Here is a 22,290-nt window from a genome sequence, read left to right on the forward strand (position 1 = left end):
TACAAAGAGCTAGTTGCTTCTAAGGCAGATGATTAAGCATTGGACTATACACATCTGTATCAGCAAGTGCGCACATAATCAGCATTACGAAGACATTCAAGCATTTGGGCCCTCTCAGGTACCCAAGTAGAGGCACTAACAATAACAACAATTGGAAATGAAAACCAAAGGTACTTTACCTGGCTGAGACAAAAGTGGTGTGTAAGGGACTTTCGGTTCTATTGCACTCATTGGCGGAGGTAGCAGAGGGTTAGCAAAGCTGCGGAGTGGATGCGTCGGTCGAACACAGGCCGTGGGGATGGTTCTGCTTGGTGCCTCCTCACTGCTGGGATGCTCGGGCTGAGCTGGGGGTAGCATGGGTGGTTGCTGGGTGGTTGGTCCTTCACTTATTGCTGCAGTGGGGGACAAGAGAATCCATTGATTATTTCAAACAAGCTTCTTTTCCCTAAGACACCTAAAGAATCCCTGCATCAGTTCAGAGAAATGACAGGAACCAATCTCTCCTGCATGTTATGAAAATACTGATTCTTCTACCTTTATATGTTGATAGAATATGATAGCACTACTCTCTTTTTAAATATTTGTTTATTTATTTGAGAGGCAGAGAGAGATCTTTCCATCTTCTGGTTCACTCCCCAAATGGCAGCAACAGAGCGAGCCTGGGCTGATCAGAAGCCAGGAGCTTCTTCTGGGTTTCCCATGTGGATGCAGGGGCCCTAGCACCTGGGCCACCTTGTACTGTTTTCCCAAGCCATAGCAGAGAGCTGTATTGGAAGAGAAGCAGCCAGAACATGACCTGGCTCCCAAAAAGGGTGCTGGCACTGCAGGCAGCAGCTTTACCCTCTACGCCACAGTGCTGGCCCCAGCGCTACCCTCTAAATGATAGAATTAGACCAGCAGGGCAGGAATCTATCTTTCAGGAAGAACAGTAAAATATATTCAGCACTTACTATATTGCCTGAACTGTCTGGGCCCTGTAATCATAAGTGATGAAGCGAGAAAAAAGAGTTATTTCTCCTTTCATAAGTAGCAATGTCAGTGAAATTCAATGTAGCAAACCCAGTTACAGCTGCATGATTATCTACCAGCCAATATGCCAATTTTTCTGTGATTTAAACATGCCATGTCAACTGTCAAACAAATCCAAGTTACAGGGTGCTCAGAAGCATTGCTAATAAAATGATACAAATAATAACCACTATCATTATCTTCCATAACAAAATAGAGGCACATCCAGCTAAAACTTATATGAGAGATGACTCTGTTGGAACAAGTTGCCTGAATGCTGAATTGCAATTTTTCCTCTTTGGTAGCAAACCTTGTAATTTTCAGGCAGATTATGATCATTGAAGAGGTTTCTCATAGGCATTTGTGACAGCCTATGGGCATTTGGATGGTTTTGTATATGGAAATACACCTTTTCTCTAGAGAATAGAGTTGAGTTAGACTGAAATATTTTCAGGGCAATTTCTCTTGCTAAGGACATCCCCAGTGACTCAAATTTAATTCTTCATTCATATTCACAGGGAACAGGTCCAGGCTAAACTGCAATTGAAAAGAGTTCCATATCAGTTATCCATGTGAATTAGGGAAAAAAAAAAAAAAAAAACAACTTGTAAATTGGAGAAAAAAAAAAAAAAAAAACCAGTGATAGAAGACAATGTCTCACTTTAGAAAGAGACTCTTTTAACCAGGACATATCTCAAGATAGCTTGTAAGATAATTTTGAGACAACTCCTGAAGAGCTCACTAATCTCATCACAAAGCAGACAAGATAAGACATTTTATAATGCTGGAGGGAGTGGTGATATAAGGAAGGTAAGATCCAGCCATAACGCTGAATATAGGCAAACATTAGGTGCATCCTCAGAGGGTATTTGTAATCACTCTCTGTACTCAGAAGGGGTTACAGGTGCACTGGGTGACCAGTCTTCTCCAGGCTGACACTATTCACAGACTGAAGATACAGGAATGTCAGAGGATAAGGTATACCACATAACAACTAGAATCAGAAGTAGGTAGGAATTTCATAACAGATCCATCAAACATGAGAAATTGATCAATGCAACAAACTGGAGAGAACCCTCCAGATATGCCATAAGTGGCAACATTGCTTTTCAGACTGTAAAGGGGAGAGAAATGCTTGTGGGTCTGTATTCTTCCTTGGTTCGGTCATGGTTGGGAATATATTTTTAGAAACAATGAAATTTGTGCAGGTTTTACTTAGGCAATGCCCAACCATGAGTTTCTTTGTGTTCCTGACCTGGGAATGGTGCCCTAAGTTTTGCACTCACTCCTTGTTCCCGTAACAAGGGCTACTTTAAGGTGGATCTCATGGCTAACATTTCTTTCAAACCACAGTCTCCAAAGGATACAGTTAAAGAATTCAGGAAATGCTTAGGAGGGAATAAAGGCCTTTTCAGAAAGAGCCCTAGAGTGATCCTTGGCATGGAGAAGATGATTCCTCAGAAGGAGTTGATCATCTCATGGGGGAAAATTTGGGGAACTTTCTATGATTTCTCTACCACTTAACTGAAAGTTGCTCTGGTCCTCTGTGTCATGGATGAACTTCCCAAGGCCACTTCTGGTGTGTGTGTGTGTGTGTGTGTTTCCCGATATCCAGTAGGCTAGTTCTTATTAACAGATCTATATCATCACATTAAAAATATATGTCCTGGGGCCAGCGCCGCGGCTCAATAGGCTAATCCTCCACCTAGCGGCGCTGGCACACCTGGTTCTAGTCCCAGTCGGGGTGCCGGATTCTGTCCCGGTTGCCCCTCTTCCAGGCCAGCTCTCTGCTGTGGCCAGGGAGTGCAGTGGAGGATGGCCCAAGTGCTTGGGCCCTGCACCCCATGGGAAACCAGGAGAAGCACTTGGCTCCTGCCTTCGGATCAGCGCAGTGCGCAGGCTGCAGCACGCCAGCCGTGGCGGCCACTGGAGGGTGAACCAACGGCAAAAGGAAGACCTTTCTCTCTGTCTCTCTCTCTCTCACTGTCCACTCTGCCTGTCAAAAAAAAAAAAAAAATATATATATATATGTATATATGTCCTGGAAAATTAATTTCACCATCTTTTTTAGGAATCTGCCTTGGGTAACTTCATTGAAGATGGATCATGATTAATATACATTATGTTTTTAAAACTAATTTAGCCAACAAAGGAACAACATGTTCATAAATTCTTCCCTTTTTATTGTTTCATTTCTTTCACATTTTCAAAATGAAAGAGATCTAAGTTAAATTATTATTATAAGTTTAATAAAATTTAAACTTTTTTCAGCCCTCTGAAATTCTCATATTTTGATAAATATTTCATATTTCACATACACACATACATTGTGATGAAGTCACTGAAATTCTTTTGTCCATTCCCAGTGCAATCCTTCTTCATGGAATTGTTCCTCATCAGCATCTCCGGAAACAGCAATTCTCTGTCCTCTATCCCTGGGCTTTCAGCTGCCTATGTTAATTCCTACTGGGGTCACCACAGTGTAGCTCTTAACTTAGATGACTCAGCCCTCAGTGAAATTCATCTGTAGCACCAATATATAGAAAAGGAAGGAGACTAACGCACCACGTAGGGATGGGAGGGCCAAGCCTCAGGACTAAATGTAACAACAACTCGTGAGAGACAATTTTGTTGTTGTTCCAAATGAATACAATGGGCAAGGTATAGGAGTTCTGTAGATAATTCATGATTCGGATATTTTTAGTGTAGCAAAATAAAATGTTTTTCAGAATGGATTAGCATTTAAGACAATAAAAAAACCTTAAACACAAAAGCAACTGTTCCACCAGAGAAATTCTCTCATTTCGAATGAGCCTATTTGGCCTGTTGAGGCACATTGGCTCAGGGACATGCCAGTTAGGTGTGCTAAGAGCCCTGAAAGCAAAGAAAAGCTGTGTCTACCCACCAAGTACAGACTTCCTCTATGCAAACTGGAGTACAGAGTGGGAATCAAATAGATGCTGGCAAGGTACTCATTTTCAAATGATGAAACAGTCAGAATTCATTGTAAAAATAGCCTACAATTGCACAGCAGAGTCAGATCTCAAGGTGCTTTATAATAATTAATGTCAACATACATAAATAATTGCTACAGAATAACTGGCAAAAATACTGTAAAAATGGAAATGAGAATTTTTATCCTACCTAAAATGGCAATATTTGATAGAAATATAGCATACCGATAATTCTAGGCAAAGATTATGAGACCTGATCACCTGTAGTATCTCAATTCACTCATTAATCCTGGAAGAATAGCATCTGGCAATATTCCTGTATAACCCTACTTCCTCACAGCCTGCAATGAACTCTGCTGTACTCCTGATTTTATCAAGCCCAAGTTCCATTTAGTGGTTGAATTCCAGTGCAGGGGTGAACTAGGGCAGAAAATGGCATGGATAAAGCAGACCAGCCTTTCCATTAACTAAGATGATGTCAGAACTGAAAGCTATTGAGAAAATCATTCAACCCTCTTTCTACTAACTACCTCCTTCAAAGAAGAGAAACCAGGGCACCGATTTCGTAATGATTTGTGGAAACAAGGCCCTAAGACTACCCGGTTTGCTGAGGTGTCCAAAGAATAGTGCTGCTCACTATTTCCCAGGGGATGACTCATTGGCCCACTGAGGCACAGAGCAGAGCTGCAATTACTTAGCGGAGGAAATACTTGGCCATCACAACTACATTAGTCATTACTGATGGGTCAGCGCATATGTGTAATGTAAATTCATGCAGTACTATTGCTTTCTTTCCTTTATGGCTACAGAGAAATTCTGCTTTATCTGGGCCTTCAGAAAGCAGAACTCTCTAGGGCAGGACTTGAGTTCTTTATTTTTGTAAAACTGAAAGTCGTTTCAGATAACTCTGAAGGAAGGAGTCTCCACACTTGGAAAAGCCAAGTTTTCTTTCCTTACGTGTGCCTTGGTCAGTTTCTCAAGGTGACTAATAAGACATCTCCACCCAGAGTCATGAAACGTTTTCTGCTTGAGAGAGAACAGGAGTTTTAAGTGTTCTCCAAGGCATTTAGAAACCGATACTGAGTGGCTGGAAGTTAACTGCTTCTGACAGTGATTTAAAGAATATGCGGTTTCCTACAAAACAGGGTGCTTATTTATTTCTCTTCTTTTCTAAGAAGTCACGTAGAAATACATACTGGATCCTATTTCTTATGCATTGCACATAACTTTGTTCAAAATATACTTGATGAACAACTGAATATAAATTTTAAAGACTACAAAAACTTGGTGAGGAAGCTATCCAATGATTGATGATTTTAGATGAATTTCAAAAATTATTAAGCACTCTGCTAAGAATCCTTAATATATATATATATATATATAAAACATCAGGTAATCTATATTTTGAACCAGCAGATCTCTCTGTTTCTGATTCTATCTAATAAAATAAAAGTATATTATACAAAGGTTATATAATTACCTTTATTTTGTAATCATTATTTTTAAGAAATTATCAGTTAAAATATCTAGAATCAATGTTTTAATTAATTTCTCATAGACTGTATATTTTAGAGGTATTTAGGATTCACAACGAAATTGAGGGAAAGGTACAGAGATTTCCCACATATACCCTGCCCCCTCACATGCACAGCCTTACACAGCAGGGCTGGCATTTGGCTTAGCAGTAAGGTCCTGGTTAGGACACCTGTGTACCACATTGTAGTACCTAGGTTTGAAAACTAGTGCAGGCTACTATCTCCAGCTTCCTGCTAATATATGACTTGATGATTTAAGTATCTGGTTCCTGCCTCCTATGAAGGAGATCTGGATTGACTTCTCAGTTCTTGGATTCCAGGTCCCCTAGCTGCTATAGGCATTTGGGAAGTGAAGAAATGGATAGAATCTCTCCCCTACTCACTCTCTCTGGTTTTCAAATAATCAATCATATAAAAATTTAAAAACTTAAAAAATCATGCACCAGAATACTATATCTTGTATCAAATTTTAAACTAGCTTACTTTTTCATTGAACTTTAAACTTTGGAATAATTTCCCTTATAATTAAACAACAGTTTCGCATGTTGTACCAATTCAAGAGAATAAAAGGAAAGATCAGATGAGATGTTGTACAACAATGAATAACATTTCAGAAGGGAACTGTACCTTTAAAAAGGGAATAGAAACCAACCCAGATGTTCATCAGCTGATGACTGGATAAAGAAATAATGGGGGCCGGCCCTGCTGGCATCCCATATGGGCACCTGTTCAAGTCCTTGGGCCCCCGCACCCACATGAGAGATGCAGAGGAAGCTTCTGGCTTCACATCAGCACAGTTCCTGCCATTGTGGCCATCTAGGGAGTGAAGCATTGGATGGAAGACCTCTCTCTCTACCTCTGCCTCTCTGTAATTATGCCTTTCAAATAAATAAATAAATCTTTTAAAAATTATGTTGTATATACACTATGGAATACCACTCTGCTGTAAAAAAGAAGGAAATCCTGTCTTTTGTAAAAAATGGATGCAAATGGAAACCATTATACTTAGTGAAGTAAGCCAGTCCCCAGAAGACAAATACCATGTTTTCTTTGATCTATGGTAACAAATAGAGTACCAAAAATATAACGTCTGTAAATGAAATTGACATTTTTGAGCACCCATGTTTGTTTATAGCCCTTGTCTCTCCTATCGAGGAACAATTTTTTTTTTTCTACATACTGTTTGTTGAACTCTGCACTTAGTGTAATGTTAAATTTGTGAGTGTAAGGTTAACTGAAAATAGATCTTTGTAAAAATTAAGAGTGGAAATAGGAGAGGGAAGAGGAAGAAGTGTTGGAGTGTGGGTGGGAGGGAGGGTAGTTTGCGAAGTATTACTATATTCCTAAATATGTATATGTGAAATTTCTATATCCTAAATAAAATGTAAACAGGGTAATAGAAATGAGGAAGACAGCATGAGAGCTTCTACTTCTAAGCATCATTCTTGAGAAACTAGATTAAGGTCAGCATACAGAAGAAATCAAAAGATTTCTTAGTATTGATTATGATATTATGGATAGTGATCTAACAAAGATAATATTAACATAAAAACTTCTCTTTTTTGGTGAGACAAGTTCATTTTGGAGGTTAAGAAAAGACTGTGGTTCCTGAAATTTTTGCTCAGAGTCATGAATCTAGTTGCCTTTGGACTTGGAAATTTGTGGTTGTTAGACTTCCTATGTCTTTCTCATTCAGTTCCCTTCAATGTGGTTTGGGGCGATATTTATTCTCAAGTTTTTGCACACAACTCTATTCTGTAGATATGATATGCGGTGAGAAAAGCGAAAATAAATCTAATTCTCCCTCGGCAGATTTTTGATGCCTTTTAATTCTAACCTTGCTACATCCAGACAATTTATGATTTCTTAGAGCTGTCCCTGTTGGGCTGGGAAAAATACAGCTTACCTCACAAATATACTTTATTGCTGTTACCATCATATCTATTACAAAACATCCTTTCTCACATGAGTTGCTGAGTCACCTGTTCTTAACTAAGAGATGAAAGCCATAAAATCGATTTAAAAACGCTGCGCTCAAAGAAAAAAACAAGTCAAATGGCACAAGAGAAATCACCAGAGTGTATATCATAACTTAGAGAGTCCACCTATATTCCTGTTTTCCTTCTAATAAAGGAACTGCTACTCTGGAAGTCTTTTTTCCCCAATAATTAACTGTTGATAAGGTATTACTTAACTGATTAGACTAAAGCATCCATCCAAGAACTGGTTCATCAGGAATCAATGAGTCATGTTCCAATTACAACCAGCAGACACTAAGAATATGTTGAAGGTATCAGATTATGATGATGAACTTCCTCATTCATAAGACATATAAACTTTAGGCCCCCATCAAGGTTTCATAGAGCCACATGGCTTTTGTTTCCTTACCTTCCACTGTGTTGTCCATGGAGTATTCTGTAGAAAGATTCTTAAGAGAATCAATCTAAAAGCAAATGAACCAGGATCCAAAGGACTGACTCTTAGAAAATTCTAGTGCTAATGTCATAAATCATTTTCCAAGAAATAACAAGATCAAAATCTTACACACTTGACAAGGTATCCTTGCTTTGATTCATTTGCTCTTATTAAAAATAAAGGAAAATGCCTTACACTGAGTTCTTCCTGCTCCGAATCCTCGGTCCACTGACAGTGTTGGGAATGGCACGGGCCGGAGAGTGAACTGCGGGTGGGGATATCCACAGGTGGGAGATGGGAGGATTCCTGGGTACTGGGCACTTTCTAGGGTTGGTACAGGGATGGCACTCACAACAGCTGCAAAACAAATAAATGGATTTTTGAGTTCTATGCATTCATTCAACAAGCAAATAAAGGTAATAGCTAAACTTGCAGATTCTCAAATCCGCACACACAGTTTATGGCATCACATAGGTTCTCTTATGCATATAACCCTTCCACAGACTTCCTTTCCTACTTTGGAAAAGACAGCTCACCCCTCAAGAAACTATCTGTGGAAGATTCTTTGGGGCTTAATACTTCCAATATTTTCAAAGAAAGAAATAATCATGTTTCCATAAAGCAATCTCAATGTTTTGTTCTTTTTTTTTTTTTTTTTTTTTGACAGGCAGAGTGGATAGTGAGAGAGAGAGACAGAGAGAAAGGTCTTCCTTTGCCGTTGGTTCACCCTCCAATGGCCACCACGGCTGGCGCGCTGCGGCTGGTGCACCGCGCTAATCCGAAGGCAGGAGCCAGGTGCTTCTCCTGGTCTCCCATGGGGTGCAGGGCCCAAGGACTTGGGCCATCCTCCACTGCACTCCCGGGCCATAGCAGAGAGCTGGCCTGGAAGAGGGGCAATTGGGACAGAATCAGGCGACCCGACCGGGACTAGAACCCGGTGTGCCAGCACCACTAGGCAGAGGATTAGCCTAGTGAGCCATGGCGCAGGCCTGTTTTTTTCTTTTTTGGGCAAAATCTTATTCTTTCTTCTAAAGATGAATCATTGCATGTTAGGTTAGGTTGTTGACAAATTGAATATTTTGTGTTAAGTGGGTTAAGGAAGTGTTGGGAATGTTTCATTAATTCTGTGAAAGAATGCATTATTGTTGGGAGAATTATAGAGAAATGTAAGGTGGTTCTCAATATTCATTCCCAGGATTTGTCTTTAAAAAGAATATATCTTCAAATAGTCAAAGCAGTGAAATTTAAGTGATGCATTATTTTACAGTAGCTGAAAATTCCCTTCAACACCAACATTTTTTAGGTACGCTGGCTGAAACCCATAGATTCATAAATACCTTACATAATATCTTAGATTTTGTCATTACTGTTAATTCCATTATCCAATATTTTCAATTATATTATAAAATATCTATTCCAATTGTCACAAGTCTTCATTTTAGATCATTGTAGAAGATAAATTTATTATTCCTTCTTTCTTATTACTAAAAATTAAAATTTAAGCTAACTATTTGAATAACCAGTTTCACCAGTATATTCCTGTCTATGTAACTAATGAAGCTATTTCTATTGTATATTTAATTATGCTCTAATGTCAATCAATGCACATACCTGAACATTTACCACTTTTTAAGAAATAGTGTAAGTTCCATAAATAGCTTCACAATTACAAACTACATTGGGCTATTATAAATCATGAGAAACAACATAGACCTTTATAAGTTCTAACTTAAAAATGCAGATTAATTATATTACATCTACAACACTTTAAAATGTGTGCTTCTAGTAACGTAGGTTTTAAATTTGTATTACAGAATATATTTTTAGTGTATTCATTATATTCCATGTAACGTTTAAGAACATGTTTACTTGAATTGAAAAATGAAGCCAGGTAGGATTTTGATTGACTGATGCGAAAATGAAGATTGCTAAGCAAGTTAAATGATGGGTATTTTTCCCATATTGAAATAAGAATATATAAATCATTGAATCAGATGAAAACATCTTACCAAAGAATTGCTTTGGTGAAAACAGTTTAGTAAGGTACATTATAAAGGATATTTCAATTTTCCTAATCTATCTTAACATGTAGTTATTCAAGGTGCCTCTAAGTGATAATAATATGCAAGTCCATCTTATAATTAATTGCTAAGTTTTACCATAGCTTTTCATTGGTATAGTTCCTAGAAAATCAAAAAGGAAATTACTTGAATGAACAACAAATAATTTGGCAAGTCAATTGGTTTCTATAACTTTACTTTCAAAACAACTGAAGGAGGAATCTATCTATTTTTCAGTTAAAAGATTATTAAAAAATAACTGGGTGGGAATTCAATGTGCTTTTGACATATATGTTCAAAGCATTGAATGCCTGCTACAAAAGTCTCATGTTAGAATATTCACCTGCACATATATGAAAACAAGGCTTTCAGTGTTTATATGAATAAAAAGAAATGAAACTATGTAACAAGTAACATTCATGCATGGATATATGCAATTAACAAATCAAAAAAGCCTCTTATGTTATTCAGTGACTAAGTGCCACTAAATTCTTACTTTAAATACAATTGTGTTGAAACAGTCTTTGAAATGTTACCTCAGTCCATTAGAATAAAGTAACAAAGGCTTTTGCTGAGTACATAGTTACTATCAGCATCATCATCATTATAATAGACATGGACACATTTCTAAAGTAAGGTCTATAGAATGGCATAAACTTCTTTTAAAGAGATTTCTTCATTTATTTGAAAGAGTGACACAGAGAGGGAAAGACAGAGAAAGAGATCATCCATCCTCTGGTTCATTACGCAGATGGCTGCATTGCCATTGCCATTGCCATTGCCATTGCCCAGCTGGGGCTGGGCCAGGAAATTGTTCCAGGTCTCCCAAGAGGGTGCAGGGGCTCAAGAACTTGGGCCATGGTCTCCTGCTTTTCCCAGGCCATTATCGGAGACCTGGATCAGAATTGGGGCAACCAGGACTCAAATTGGCGCACATGTGGGATGCCAGCTTTGCAGGTGTTGGCTTTACTTACTGTGGCACAACATCAACCCAAACACTACTTTTATACAACTCAAATCCTCTAGCTCTAAGGTAGTCAACTGAATTATTTAGCCCATCTTACTGATCAAATGGGATTACTACATAATCCTGAACTTTGATTGCCTGGTTGCAAAGCATTCTCTGAGTTGACAATTTTTACCCAAACAAATGTGACAATAATAGTGTTTCTTAGATATAGAAGGCATTTATTCCAGAAGTTGTACAAATTTTCTTGTCAGTATTATTATGTTACTATGCAAGTACCAATAATATTATGAACCAATGTTTATAAGGCATTTGGAAAAAGAGTTTTATAAGTATCCTCTGGGACAAAGCCCAATAAATTTGGATGGAGAAATAGAAGATTTTAGTAAGCAACAAAATCTCTAAATTAGAGAATGGAGAAAGCCCAAGTTTCTCTTTTATTGTCAAAGGAAAAAATTTTACTTCCTATTAGTTTTGAACTTTGGCTATTGATCTTGGTATAAACAGTTTGCAAACAGTAAAAGTTCATGTCATTCTGATCTTCAAATAAATCTTTAAAAAAATCATAAATCTATTGTATGTTTCTACCTCAGAAATGCTCAGTGTTTTATTTTCTGACATGAAGTAGAAGAGAGGTATTCCAAAGATTTCTTTGTTAAGATATTTTGATCCATGATTTAGTTCTGAAAAGTCACAGAAGTTGACACTTCTAACACAGTTGTAAAAATAATCATCCCAAGTCAGTTGGATGATGCACGATGCATTGAAGTATCCTTGTGTACTTTTCCTCTAGATGTCAAATTTGAGAGCCAGAAACACACATACACAAAAGCTCTACAATTCAGAGCATATAGTACACTGCTATGTTTATGTAAAACAGCTCAGAGAGCGATATCATCAAGCATTTTCAATAAATCTCTGCTCTGCGGCCAAATATGACAAGAAATCTCTTCTGACACCACTTGGTGACAATTGAATTTATATCTGACACTGATGCACACAGATTTTTCAAGTAGAAATTCCCTCACCAAATTATTCAGCTCCCTGAACAAGGCACTTAGGTATTTGAAAACTTTTACAGCAGTCTTTAAATGTTAGCACTAAATGTGACCTATAGGAAATCTAAACTGAATATTTTTAATGCTACAAATTCTAAGAAATAAAACCCTCCCTAGATATTTCTCAACATGACAGTTGATGGAACTGAGATTCGTTGATGTAGAAAAGGGGACAAATATAATAGTGAAGATAATGGTATATTGAAGTGAAAGGAGTTTAAGTGAATCGTTTCTCATTCTACCTCTCTTCACTACCTTTCTTTTTCCCCCTGGGATGACCTGTATATAACCTGGAACATTTGCAAGTTCAATGTCTATTGCCCTTGATAAATATTCTTACATCTATCATATTTTCAGGAGTTTTTAGACAAGCAGGTGTCACAGAATGCCTTCCACAAGCATCCAGATTCTCTAAAGTAAGCCTTCTGGAGAAGTACTAACTTTCACAAATATGGTCTCCATAATACTCTTTTTTAAAAAAATAGAGACTTATTTTCATTTTTCTTTGAAAGGCAGAGACAGAATGAGGTCTTCCATCCACTAGTGACGTCCCCAATTGCTTCCAACAGCTAGGGCTGGGCCAGGCCAAAACGAGAAGCTAGGAACTCCATCCAGGACTCCCATGTGGATGGCTGGGGCCAAAGTACTTCCCAGGCTGCTCAACAGCACGAAGCTAGGTCCAAAGCAAAGAGGCCAGGATTTGGACCAGACACTCTTCTATGAGGTGGGGACGTCATTGCTATACTGCATGCCCATCCCTGTAACTACCCTTAACATAGTGGTAATGGGACCAAAGACTTAAGTCAAGCTGCCGGGACTTGTTACCTAGTTCTGCCACCTGTTAATGAATAAGTGTCAGGGTCAGTATCCCGTATGGCTCCTAATGATTCCACCTAATGGTACTGATATCTCTATTGGGTTCTCTCACACATTCTACCAATAGGATGAGGCAGAGGTGATTGTATGTCACAACATTAAGTTTAAAAAGATCTGTCATGCACTTGCTCTCTTATCAGTCATTCTGGGGCAGTGAGATGTCCTAATTTGAGACTACACAGATCTATAGAATGGTCCATGTGGTGAGGAGATAAGGCCTTCTATCCTACAAATCTCAGGGAATCACATGAGGCAGCTTGAGACTCTGAGCCAGAACCATCTAGCTAAATTGCTCCTGGATTCCTGACCCTCAGAAGTCATTGAGAAAATAAGCAATCATTGTTTTGCAACATTTTGGGGCTAATTTACTACACAATAATTTATGATGTATACAGTGACTTGAGTAAATTATTCAAGCTTCTATTTCTCTTTCCTCATCTGTTAGAAGAAGTGAATAATGTTAGCAATTCTATGGTGTGTGAGGATTAAAGAAATCATTCACTGAGAAGTACAACAGGGTGCTGGGTGAGGAATCAGAAGCCCATAAATACCAGTTACTGTTATTAATTTGTAGGGCTCTATCAGATCTCCCAGAGACAGGGTTAGATACTGTTGAATTGGAAATGTTTAAAACACCTTGATAGAGGCAAATAAATTATAGTTTTTAATTTAAATTTGAACCTGAGGAAATGGCATATTATATAAACTCAGGCTTTTCGTGAGATTAGAAAGAAAAATTCTTCCCCCAAGGGAAGAAAGAAGAGGGATTATGCGTATAAAACAAAATCTAGGTTTAAATTCTTGTTCTGACATTTGGAAGCTAAGGCCCTTGATTTATCTAAGGACAGCCAATCCACTTTTAATACAGCTTATATGTACTTTTTAAGATGAGCTATAGTGTGGAGGTCACTGCCTGTGAAAATGTACAAAGATCAAACAGTATGCCTTATGGGCAGGAGATTTATGATAGCCCACCCTCCCTTCTGTCAGCCTTCTCAACTGAGATCTAACTATGAAATCCAGACAGTGAGAGTCAAGAACATCTGGGTGCACATTTGACACTGAGAGTGAGAGAGAAGATGAGACTGTAGCAAAGACAGCCCCTGATCTGGGCCCATGGGATTCCTTTGAGATGAGTTTAAGACATCATACTGTTGCCTTCTAGGCAGAACAGAGTGATGATCCCAACATAGTGAACCCACCTGCTTAATCACTGATAAGCCACCCTAGACCCTTCAAAAAACCTTAATGTCAACAGGAAAGATCTTAAAATAAAAGGCAGCATATTTTGTTGTAGAAATATCCAAGACATTAAGAATGAAGGGTAAATTAGGTGAAAAAAATATGTAATAAAAGTATTAAAATTAAAGAGATCTGTAATTTTTATATTGCTCTAGAAAACCTTTTCAAAATCTAAGTTGGTATATTCTCCATCTCCTAAAATTTTTTAATCAACTCTTTGTCAGGGATCTTCTTGATTATTCTGACACCTCTGAAAAACAATTTCTTGCCTTGTGAAATCCTCCCAATGTACATGATCCTGTACTCCCTGCAGGTACTTTTTTGAGCTTAGTAGTCAAACTATGAGAAAAAGCACTAGGGCACCCCTGCAAGGCTAACATACCATATAAGTGCTGGTTCCGGTCTTGGCTGCTCCACATCCTTTTTTTTTTTTTTTAAGATTTATTTATTTATTTGAAAGTCAGAGTTTCACAGAGAGGAGAGGCAGAGAGAGAGAAAGAGGTCTTCCATCCGATGGTTCACTCCCCAATTGGCCTCAACGGCCAGAGCTGTGCCGATCTGAAGCCAGGAGCTTCTTCCGGGTCTCCCACACGTGTGCAGGGGCCCAGGGACTTGAGCCATCTTCTTCTTTTTTTTTTTTTTTTTTTTTTTTTTTTTTTTTTTTTTTTTTTACAGGCAGAGTGGACAGTGAGAGAGAGAGACAGAGAGAAAGGTCTTCCTTTGCCGTTGGTTCACCCTCAAATGGCCGCCGTGTCCGGAGCGCTGCGGCCGGCGCACCAAGCTGATCCGATGGCAGGAACCAGGAGCCAGGTGCTTTTCCTGGTCTCCCATGGGGTGCAGGGCCCAAGCACCTGGGCCATCCTCCACTGCACTCCTGGCCACAGCAGAGAGCTGGCCTGGAAGAGGGGCAACCGGGACAGAATCCGGCGTCCCGACCGGGACTAGAACCCGGTGTGCCAGCGCCGCTAGGCGGAGGATTAGCCTAGTGAGCCGCGGCGCCGGCTTTTTTTTTTTTTTTTTTTTTTTTTACAGGCAGAGTGGACAGTGAGAGAGACAGAGAGAAAGGAGAGCCATCTTCTACTGTTTCCCCAGGCCATAGCAGAGAGCAGGATTGGAAGAGGAGCAGCTGGGACTAGAACAGGTGCCCATATAGGATGCTGGCGCCTCAGGCCAGGGCGTTAACCTGCTAAGCCACAGCACCAGTCCCAGCTCCACTTCCAATTCAGCTTCCACTAATGTGCCTGGGAAAGCCATGGAAGAGGGCCTAGTTGCTTGGTCCCCTGCCACCCAGTGGAGTACCTGGCTCCTGGCTTCAGCCTGGCCTAGCCCAACCCCAGCCATTGAACCCATTTGGGGAATACACCAGTATATGGAAGATTCATATTCTCTCATTTCTCTCTCTCTCTCTCGCGCGCGCTCGCTCTCTCTCTCTTTCTCTCTCTCTCAAACAAATAAACCTTTTTTAAAAAGCCACATCTTAATCATGTCTTCAAAATTCTAAAAATCTCTTTATTGGGGTAATGTACCCAAATTACTAATTAGTTTGATCTAAAAACTTACTTGCTTATGGAAATATCACTTGATCTTAGTCAAAAGGCCAAGAAGCGATAGCTTATAGAACTATCAAAAACAACTTCTGCATTTTCAATACCTATTCATTCATAGTGGCTTTTAAATACACAAATATATTGCACTGCAGGAAGCATTGGAAATGCAAATGGCATTGTGGACTGCAAAAGTACAAAAAGATATTGCTTCTTGAACTAATAGTAAAAAGAAGAGGGAAACATGCTGTTCAAGATGCATACTAACAAAACTCAATAATGTTATCAAATCAGCATTTGTTATCATATATTAGGTAATTGCATTATTTCTAATGGAAATTTAAATTTGCTTGGAACTCTCTAGTCCAGGATTATTCTCTCAAAATTCTGAATAGTAGAAAAATTGTGTGTACTAGAGCAGTTGCTTCCCGTCATCACTCCTAGAAAAGCACTCTAGGTTGATTATGGGCATGCGCAAGGCAGAAGGGTGATGGAATGAATGTCCACACACAGAAGTCTGTTGAGCTGGGGCCAAACAAAAACTCAAAGTTGGTATCATCTACCCTAGAGGTTGCAAGTACTGGTGCACAGGCCAGTCTGCTCAGTGTCCATCTGTGGGAAGCTGACCTTCTGGTATTACAGTACCTAAAGCCAACAAAACTAATTTTTAAAAAGCTTCTTTTTCTCATGTAACTTTATTTTACTTTTTAACAATTCTGCAACTCACTATTTGTGTGCTTCAGCCAAATGACCAAAGTATGTGGTAGGCATGGGAAGAACAGAGTTGCTTCTCATAGATAATGTTCTAGAAACCCCACAAACCTTTAGCCATAAGTAGCTCCAAAGCTATCACAAAGGAGAACTATAAGACTTCCTTTGCCTCAATCTTTTTACTAGACTTTTCAGCCTATCTTTCTGAAATTTCTTTTTCCTTTCAAGGATAGTATCACATTACTTTTTACTCAAATATTCACAGGGAAAGAGAAAAACAAAATAAATTGATTTGTTCTTCCCAACAAGTTCTCACACATTGAATTATTAGAGGTTTAGTCCTAATGTGATCATAGGATAACTTACTTCAACTTTTAATATATCCTTCCTAGTTCCAATCCTCCTCCTCTACTGCAGCATTTTACAAAAAAAAAAAAAAAAAAAAAAAAAAAAAAAAAAAAAAAAAAAAAAAAAGAAAGAAAAGAAAAGAAATGCATTGCAAGTGGCCACACAAATAGTTCCATCCAATTGTGTCATAAAATTTTAGAGATCCAATGTAGGGGCTGGTGTTGTGGGCCAGTGAGTTAAGCAGCCGCCTGCAAGCCCAGAATCATACATGAGCACCAGGTTGAATCCTGGCTGCTCTCCTTCTGACCTAGATGCCTGCTTAATGCACGTGGTAAACAAATAGAGGATGGCCCATATATTGGGCTCTTGCCACCCATGTGGGAAGGACGCATGGTGTTCTTGACCACTGGCTTTGGCCTGGATTGGCCATGGCAGTTGTGGCCCTTTAAGGAGTAAATTATTGTATGGATTCTCTCTCTCTCTCTCTCCCTTTCCCTCTCTCTCACTTTGCCTCTAAAGTAAGTAAAAAATATTTTTTTAAAAAAATCAAATATAATGTACATTTAAATCTGTCTACAGTAATTGCTCTCAACCCAAGGAAGCTGCTCACCCAAGGTTGTGGGTCCCTTCCTGGGGACAAATGAATCAAAGGTGACTCGAGTCAGGGCACAGAAGGCCTGTCCCTGCTTTGCTAGTCCTCCGTTAAACAGCATCACCAGTTCAATTTTGCCCTCACCCAATCTTGCCTTTCTCACCCTCATAGATTCATAGATGTTACTCCAGGAAGCACCTGGCAGTAAATCTCCATCTTCCAATCCATGTCTTAGAGAGATTCACTTCTGGGGAAGCCAGCACATGGCTCACAAATATCCTTAAAATTTTTAGTAAAATCATATCAGATGGATTCAGTTTATATGGTTATCTTCTTTATGGTAAAAAAAAATTTAATTATTTTTTAGACACTGTAAAAACACTCACCCTTTGTCACCATCTACAGAAAAGTGCACGAGATTGGAGAATGCAGTTAATTGGGTTCTTCTGCCTGTGCCATCCGTTGGCATGTTCCCCATAAGCATCAGCTAACTTAGCTGTAAAATGTGTGTAGGGCTAAGAAGTAGCATATGCCACACAATGTTTTCAAAAGAAGTGTCATCATAGACAAATAAACAGATTTTTGCACTCCAATGAAATTAAGTACATTTTTCCTGTGGGTTTTAAAAACCAAAAAACAACTTCAGATAGACCATATTTTGTTTGCTAATTAACATTTTATAGAGAATGGCAGGAAATGTTAAGGAAGAGAAAAAGATAATCTTTCAGAAATAATGATTCCTAAATGGAGCAGCAAACATCTTTGTCCACGTGCCTAGAAATCTGAACAGTGCTTCAGCTGTGGTGTACAGAAGACTCGCTCCAGAACACACCTGAATCACCAGTTTGAGCATATAAGGCAGCATTATGTCATAAATGCCACTGAATGGTATAAAGAAATTCTATTAACATGAAAAATAGAACTATTATTTTACTTGGAGGAATTAGAATAGGGTTTGGGAGAGCATCAGTACCTACTCTGGTCTGTGACAGAAAGAAAGCTTCATTAGTTTGAGCTATCCAAGTTCTCTCGAAAAGGAAAGAGGTTCATAGAAAGAAGAAACAAAAGAAGGACACTGCATATTTGCTACCTCACAATTTGTCTCATTTGGCACAAATCCAGGACGCAGAAAGGGCGCAGTAATAGGAAACTAAGTTCCAATCTGGTATGCTGTAGTTGTAGTTTTTCTAGTTTATATAATGATTTTTGGTATCAGACAATAAGAACTACTGGAGAAATTTATGGATTGGAATGCCACGTTTAGCTTGTTTTAGGAAGAAATCTAGCATGCAAGATGAACAAGATTCAGAAAGATGCTCAAGACAGAAAGAATAATTGTGTAGCTGTTGTTGACAGTGCAGGTGTGAGGTTATAAAGAAGAGAACAAAATACAACTCTTGGGAATGGGAGGATTGCCAGGGACTCAAAAGATATTGTGAAAGAGAAGTCACAGGATATGGGAACTTATTTGAATGAGGAAGTTATATATGGGACAGAAAGGTTCCATAAAGATACTGGAGTGCATGGACTTCTGAAATGAAAGCTAGGGAAGATTGGCTCACATAGATCTTAGTTACCAGTACAAACAGCTAGAGGGAAAAAAGAGGCAATGAAGTGCTCAGTATCTCTCTTTGCAGTGAAAGGTGTGAAAGAAAAAAGGGAAAGCGTGACAGAGTAATATCACCGGAGGCACAATAATTAAGAGCACACAACTCTGAAATCTGACATTTTGCGCCTAAATGCTAGCTCTACAAGTTAGTAACCATGGGATTGCAAGTTAGCCATTTAAGCTTTCTGCAACTGAGTTCTCTCTTGAGTGAATCAGGTATAACAACTGAATCTACTTCATGAGTCGAACCCTTAGCTTCCATTGTAAATGTCACATTTTTAAACAATTATTATAGTAAAATTGTGCAGAGATGTATGAATTTTGGAGGATAGGGGAGTAGAAAGAAACAACTTTTAATTCATTTACTTGATTACATTTTACTGATTGAATGCCTTACCGGGTATCTGATGCTGTTCTTGGGATTATGGATTCAAAGTGATTAAAAAAAAAAAAAAAAGGCAAACTCCTCCTGCCCTTCTAAGTGCTATATTAAGATGCGAGACACAAACAACCAATAAATAAACATAAAAATGGAAGCAAGATGGTGACAGATATTCCTAATGAACCAAGAGGCGGAATAAGGAAGACAGGGAGTAATGAGAGTTGCTGTGATAGGCCACGGACAAGGAAGACCTACTGATGAGGATGGCAGTTGGACACAGTCCTAAATAAGGGAGAAGCCTGTAAATGTCTACAAAAAAGATATCCCAGACAAAAAGAACAGCAAGAGCAGCGTCTCTACTTATTATCCAAGGTACAGAAAGGTGGGTAATAAGATTGTGAGAGTTTGCAGGGGAGTAGCAGAGATGAAATGAGGGATATGCCCAAGGCTCCATCACATTAGTACTTGAGGGACATGGTAAAATTGTTGGATTTTGTTCTACATGATCTGGGAAATCACTGTGTAGAAACATCATCTAACCCATATACCAAAGGGCTGCTATGCAGACAACTGGCTGCAGTGGCAAAAGCTAAAGAAATGAGAATGGCTACGTTTATTGCTATAGTCTAGCAATCTGTGAGATCATAGTGGCTTGGAAAAGCACAGTAGCGGAAACAAGAATAATGGTGAAATTTCAGATATGTTTTTGTTTTGAAAGCATAGACTATAAGATTAGGCCAAAGACTGAATTTAAAGTGTGAGGGAATCAGAATAAAGAAGCATGAAAGTACTGCTTCTGACCTGAGAAAATGGATATATAGTGGTCCCATTAATGAGGAAAACAACTCAATGACTGCGTTTGGAAATGGGTAAGAGGGAATTAGGAAAAGCAAGTTTTTTGCTTTGAATCTTGCTGACATGTCTGTCCTTAACAATATGGAGAGTTGAGTTGACAGTTAATATGGAAGTTGGTGTGGATTCTAGCAAGATAATAGGTTGAAGATACAGTTTGGAATCCACACACATGCAGATGGCATAAAGGCAACTGGTACTAGGTAACATTATCTAAGATCGTGACACCGGTAGAAGAGAGAGGAGCCCTTAGGAATGAGCCCTGGGGCATGCTCTGTCGCTTGACATTTCATAAAGAAGAGGAAAAATAACTGAAGGATATTAAGAGGGAGCAGCCAAGTATGAGGAGAAGTAGAGGCTTCTGCTTACCACCAGCTATGGGAAGAAAGTACTTCAGGAAAAACGTGAGCGCCTTTATGAAGTCAGCTCAAAGTCTGGGACTTGATCACTAGATTGCACATTGTATAGATTCCTGATAACCTTGACAACAATAGTTTCAGTGGAAAGGAACTACGACAATTTTAGTAAACTTTATAAAGAAAAAGGTTAGAAGTAAGAGAAAGTGAGTACAGATAACTTTTTTAAATGATCAGGAAATGGGAGGAATAGGGCTTCAGTTAGAAAGGAGGTAGTATCAACTGAGTGTGTTTCTAAACAAGAGCTGTGAGGACATTAATGTCTGAGTGCTTATTGAAGTTATCAGTAAGAAGGGAAAGTGATGATGCAGGAAAGAGAACAGAGGAGAGAGTTCCTAAGTAGGAGACAAGGGATAGGGACCAGATCCTCAGGAGCCCAAGGAGACCAACTTGATTGGATGGAAGAATAAACATGACATTTTCTGAGCGCTTCCTTTTGTTCAGTGATATAAGAGGGAGATTATACTTGGGAGTAGAAAGAGGAAATAGGTACAGATGTCTGCAAAGTAGGAATACAAATAAGACATCAAACTCGTAAAATGAATCGATAAATCACTAGAGAATTGCAGTGGCATTTCTAAATAGTTAAGAGCTCACATTGATGCCCAGTGGACAGGCTGTTTTTCTCTAAGCACATTCAGCTGTTAGGGCTTAGGGGCAGAATTCACGAGGTTGTTGATTTAATCAAGACTGAGGTTTTTTTTTTTCCTTCCAGGTGAGTGAGATGGGAAATGAGGGCCATAGAAGATGAAGCTGAAGACAGTAAATGACTATAGATTGTAAGTTGAATTTGGAGGGAAATGAGAACTTGAGGGGATGAATGACAGTGGGAAAATGGCAGAATTAGTGAATTGGGGGTCCTACTAGAATGAGGGAATTGTTGGCAAGAGGGCAATGAAATAAGTAAGCAGGAAAAAATAAAGTAATATAAAGAGGTAGAGACTCACATGGTTGTACTGGCTTGCTGTAATGTGGACTTGATGCATAGAGATGGGAAGGCTCCAATATCTTTGCAGGTTTACAAAGAATGAACAGTCTAGAATATCAGGTGGTTTAACTCTATGGACACTGTAATTACCTAGATTGATCATGTAATTTTAAAGGAAGTGTTTTCTAGCTGCTAAGACCAGTGAATGCAAGAAGATGACTGAAAACATCAACAAGGTGGTACTATAACTTGCTACCTGACAATGCTTGGTTTAAGAGAGCTAGATTAGTTACGTGTGAAAAGTGGACATTTTTAAAAAGCAAAGCTAGGAACATAATCATTATAATAAGCTCAATACCACTGACAGAAAAGTTAGTGCTATTTACATAACTATTTTTTTTTTTTTTGGACAGGCAGAGTTAGACAGAGAGAGAGACAGAGAGAAAGGTCTTCCTTCCGTTGGTTCACCCCCTAAATGGCTGCCACAGCTGGCGCTGCGCCGATTCGAAGCCAGGAGCCAGATGCTTCTTCCTGGTCTCCCATGCGGGTGCAGGGCCCAGGCACTTGGGCCATCATCCACTGCCTTCCCGGGCCACAGCAGAGAGCCGGACTGGAAGAGGGGCAACTGGGACAGAATCTGGTGCCCCAACCGGGACTAGAACCCGGGGTGCCGGTGCCGCAGGCGGAGGATTATCCAAGTGAGCCGCGGCGCCGGCCTACACAACTACTTTTATAAACTATTTCTTGAATATGTAGCCATCTGTCTGCCAACAGACAGACCATTCAATTGTAT

General features: G+C 39.1%; 1 protein-coding gene across 2 annotated transcripts in view; it reads right to left on the minus strand.

The window, feature by feature from the left end:
* DCC (DCC netrin 1 receptor) overlaps positions 1–22,290 on the minus strand; it is a 1,201,543-nt gene that overhangs the window by 35,450 nt on the left and 1,143,803 nt on the right. For both annotated transcript variants that reach the window (XM_051851212.3, XM_051851210.3), the window contains exons 26-27: positions 8,108–8,269; positions 180–392 (exon numbers count right to left, since the gene is read on the minus strand). In XM_051851212.3, the coding sequence (XP_051707172.1) occupies positions 180–392; positions 8,108–8,269 (375 nt within the window). The remainder of the gene's footprint in view (positions 1–179; positions 393–8,107; positions 8,270–22,290) is intronic.

The sequence above is a fragment of the Oryctolagus cuniculus genome, chromosome 10, assembly GCF_051225735.1.
Source record: "Oryctolagus cuniculus isolate XC-2025 breed Fujian yellow rabbit chromosome 10, ASM5122573v1, whole genome shotgun sequence".
In the NCBI taxonomy this organism is placed as follows: Eukaryota; Metazoa; Chordata; class Mammalia; order Lagomorpha; family Leporidae; genus Oryctolagus; species Oryctolagus cuniculus.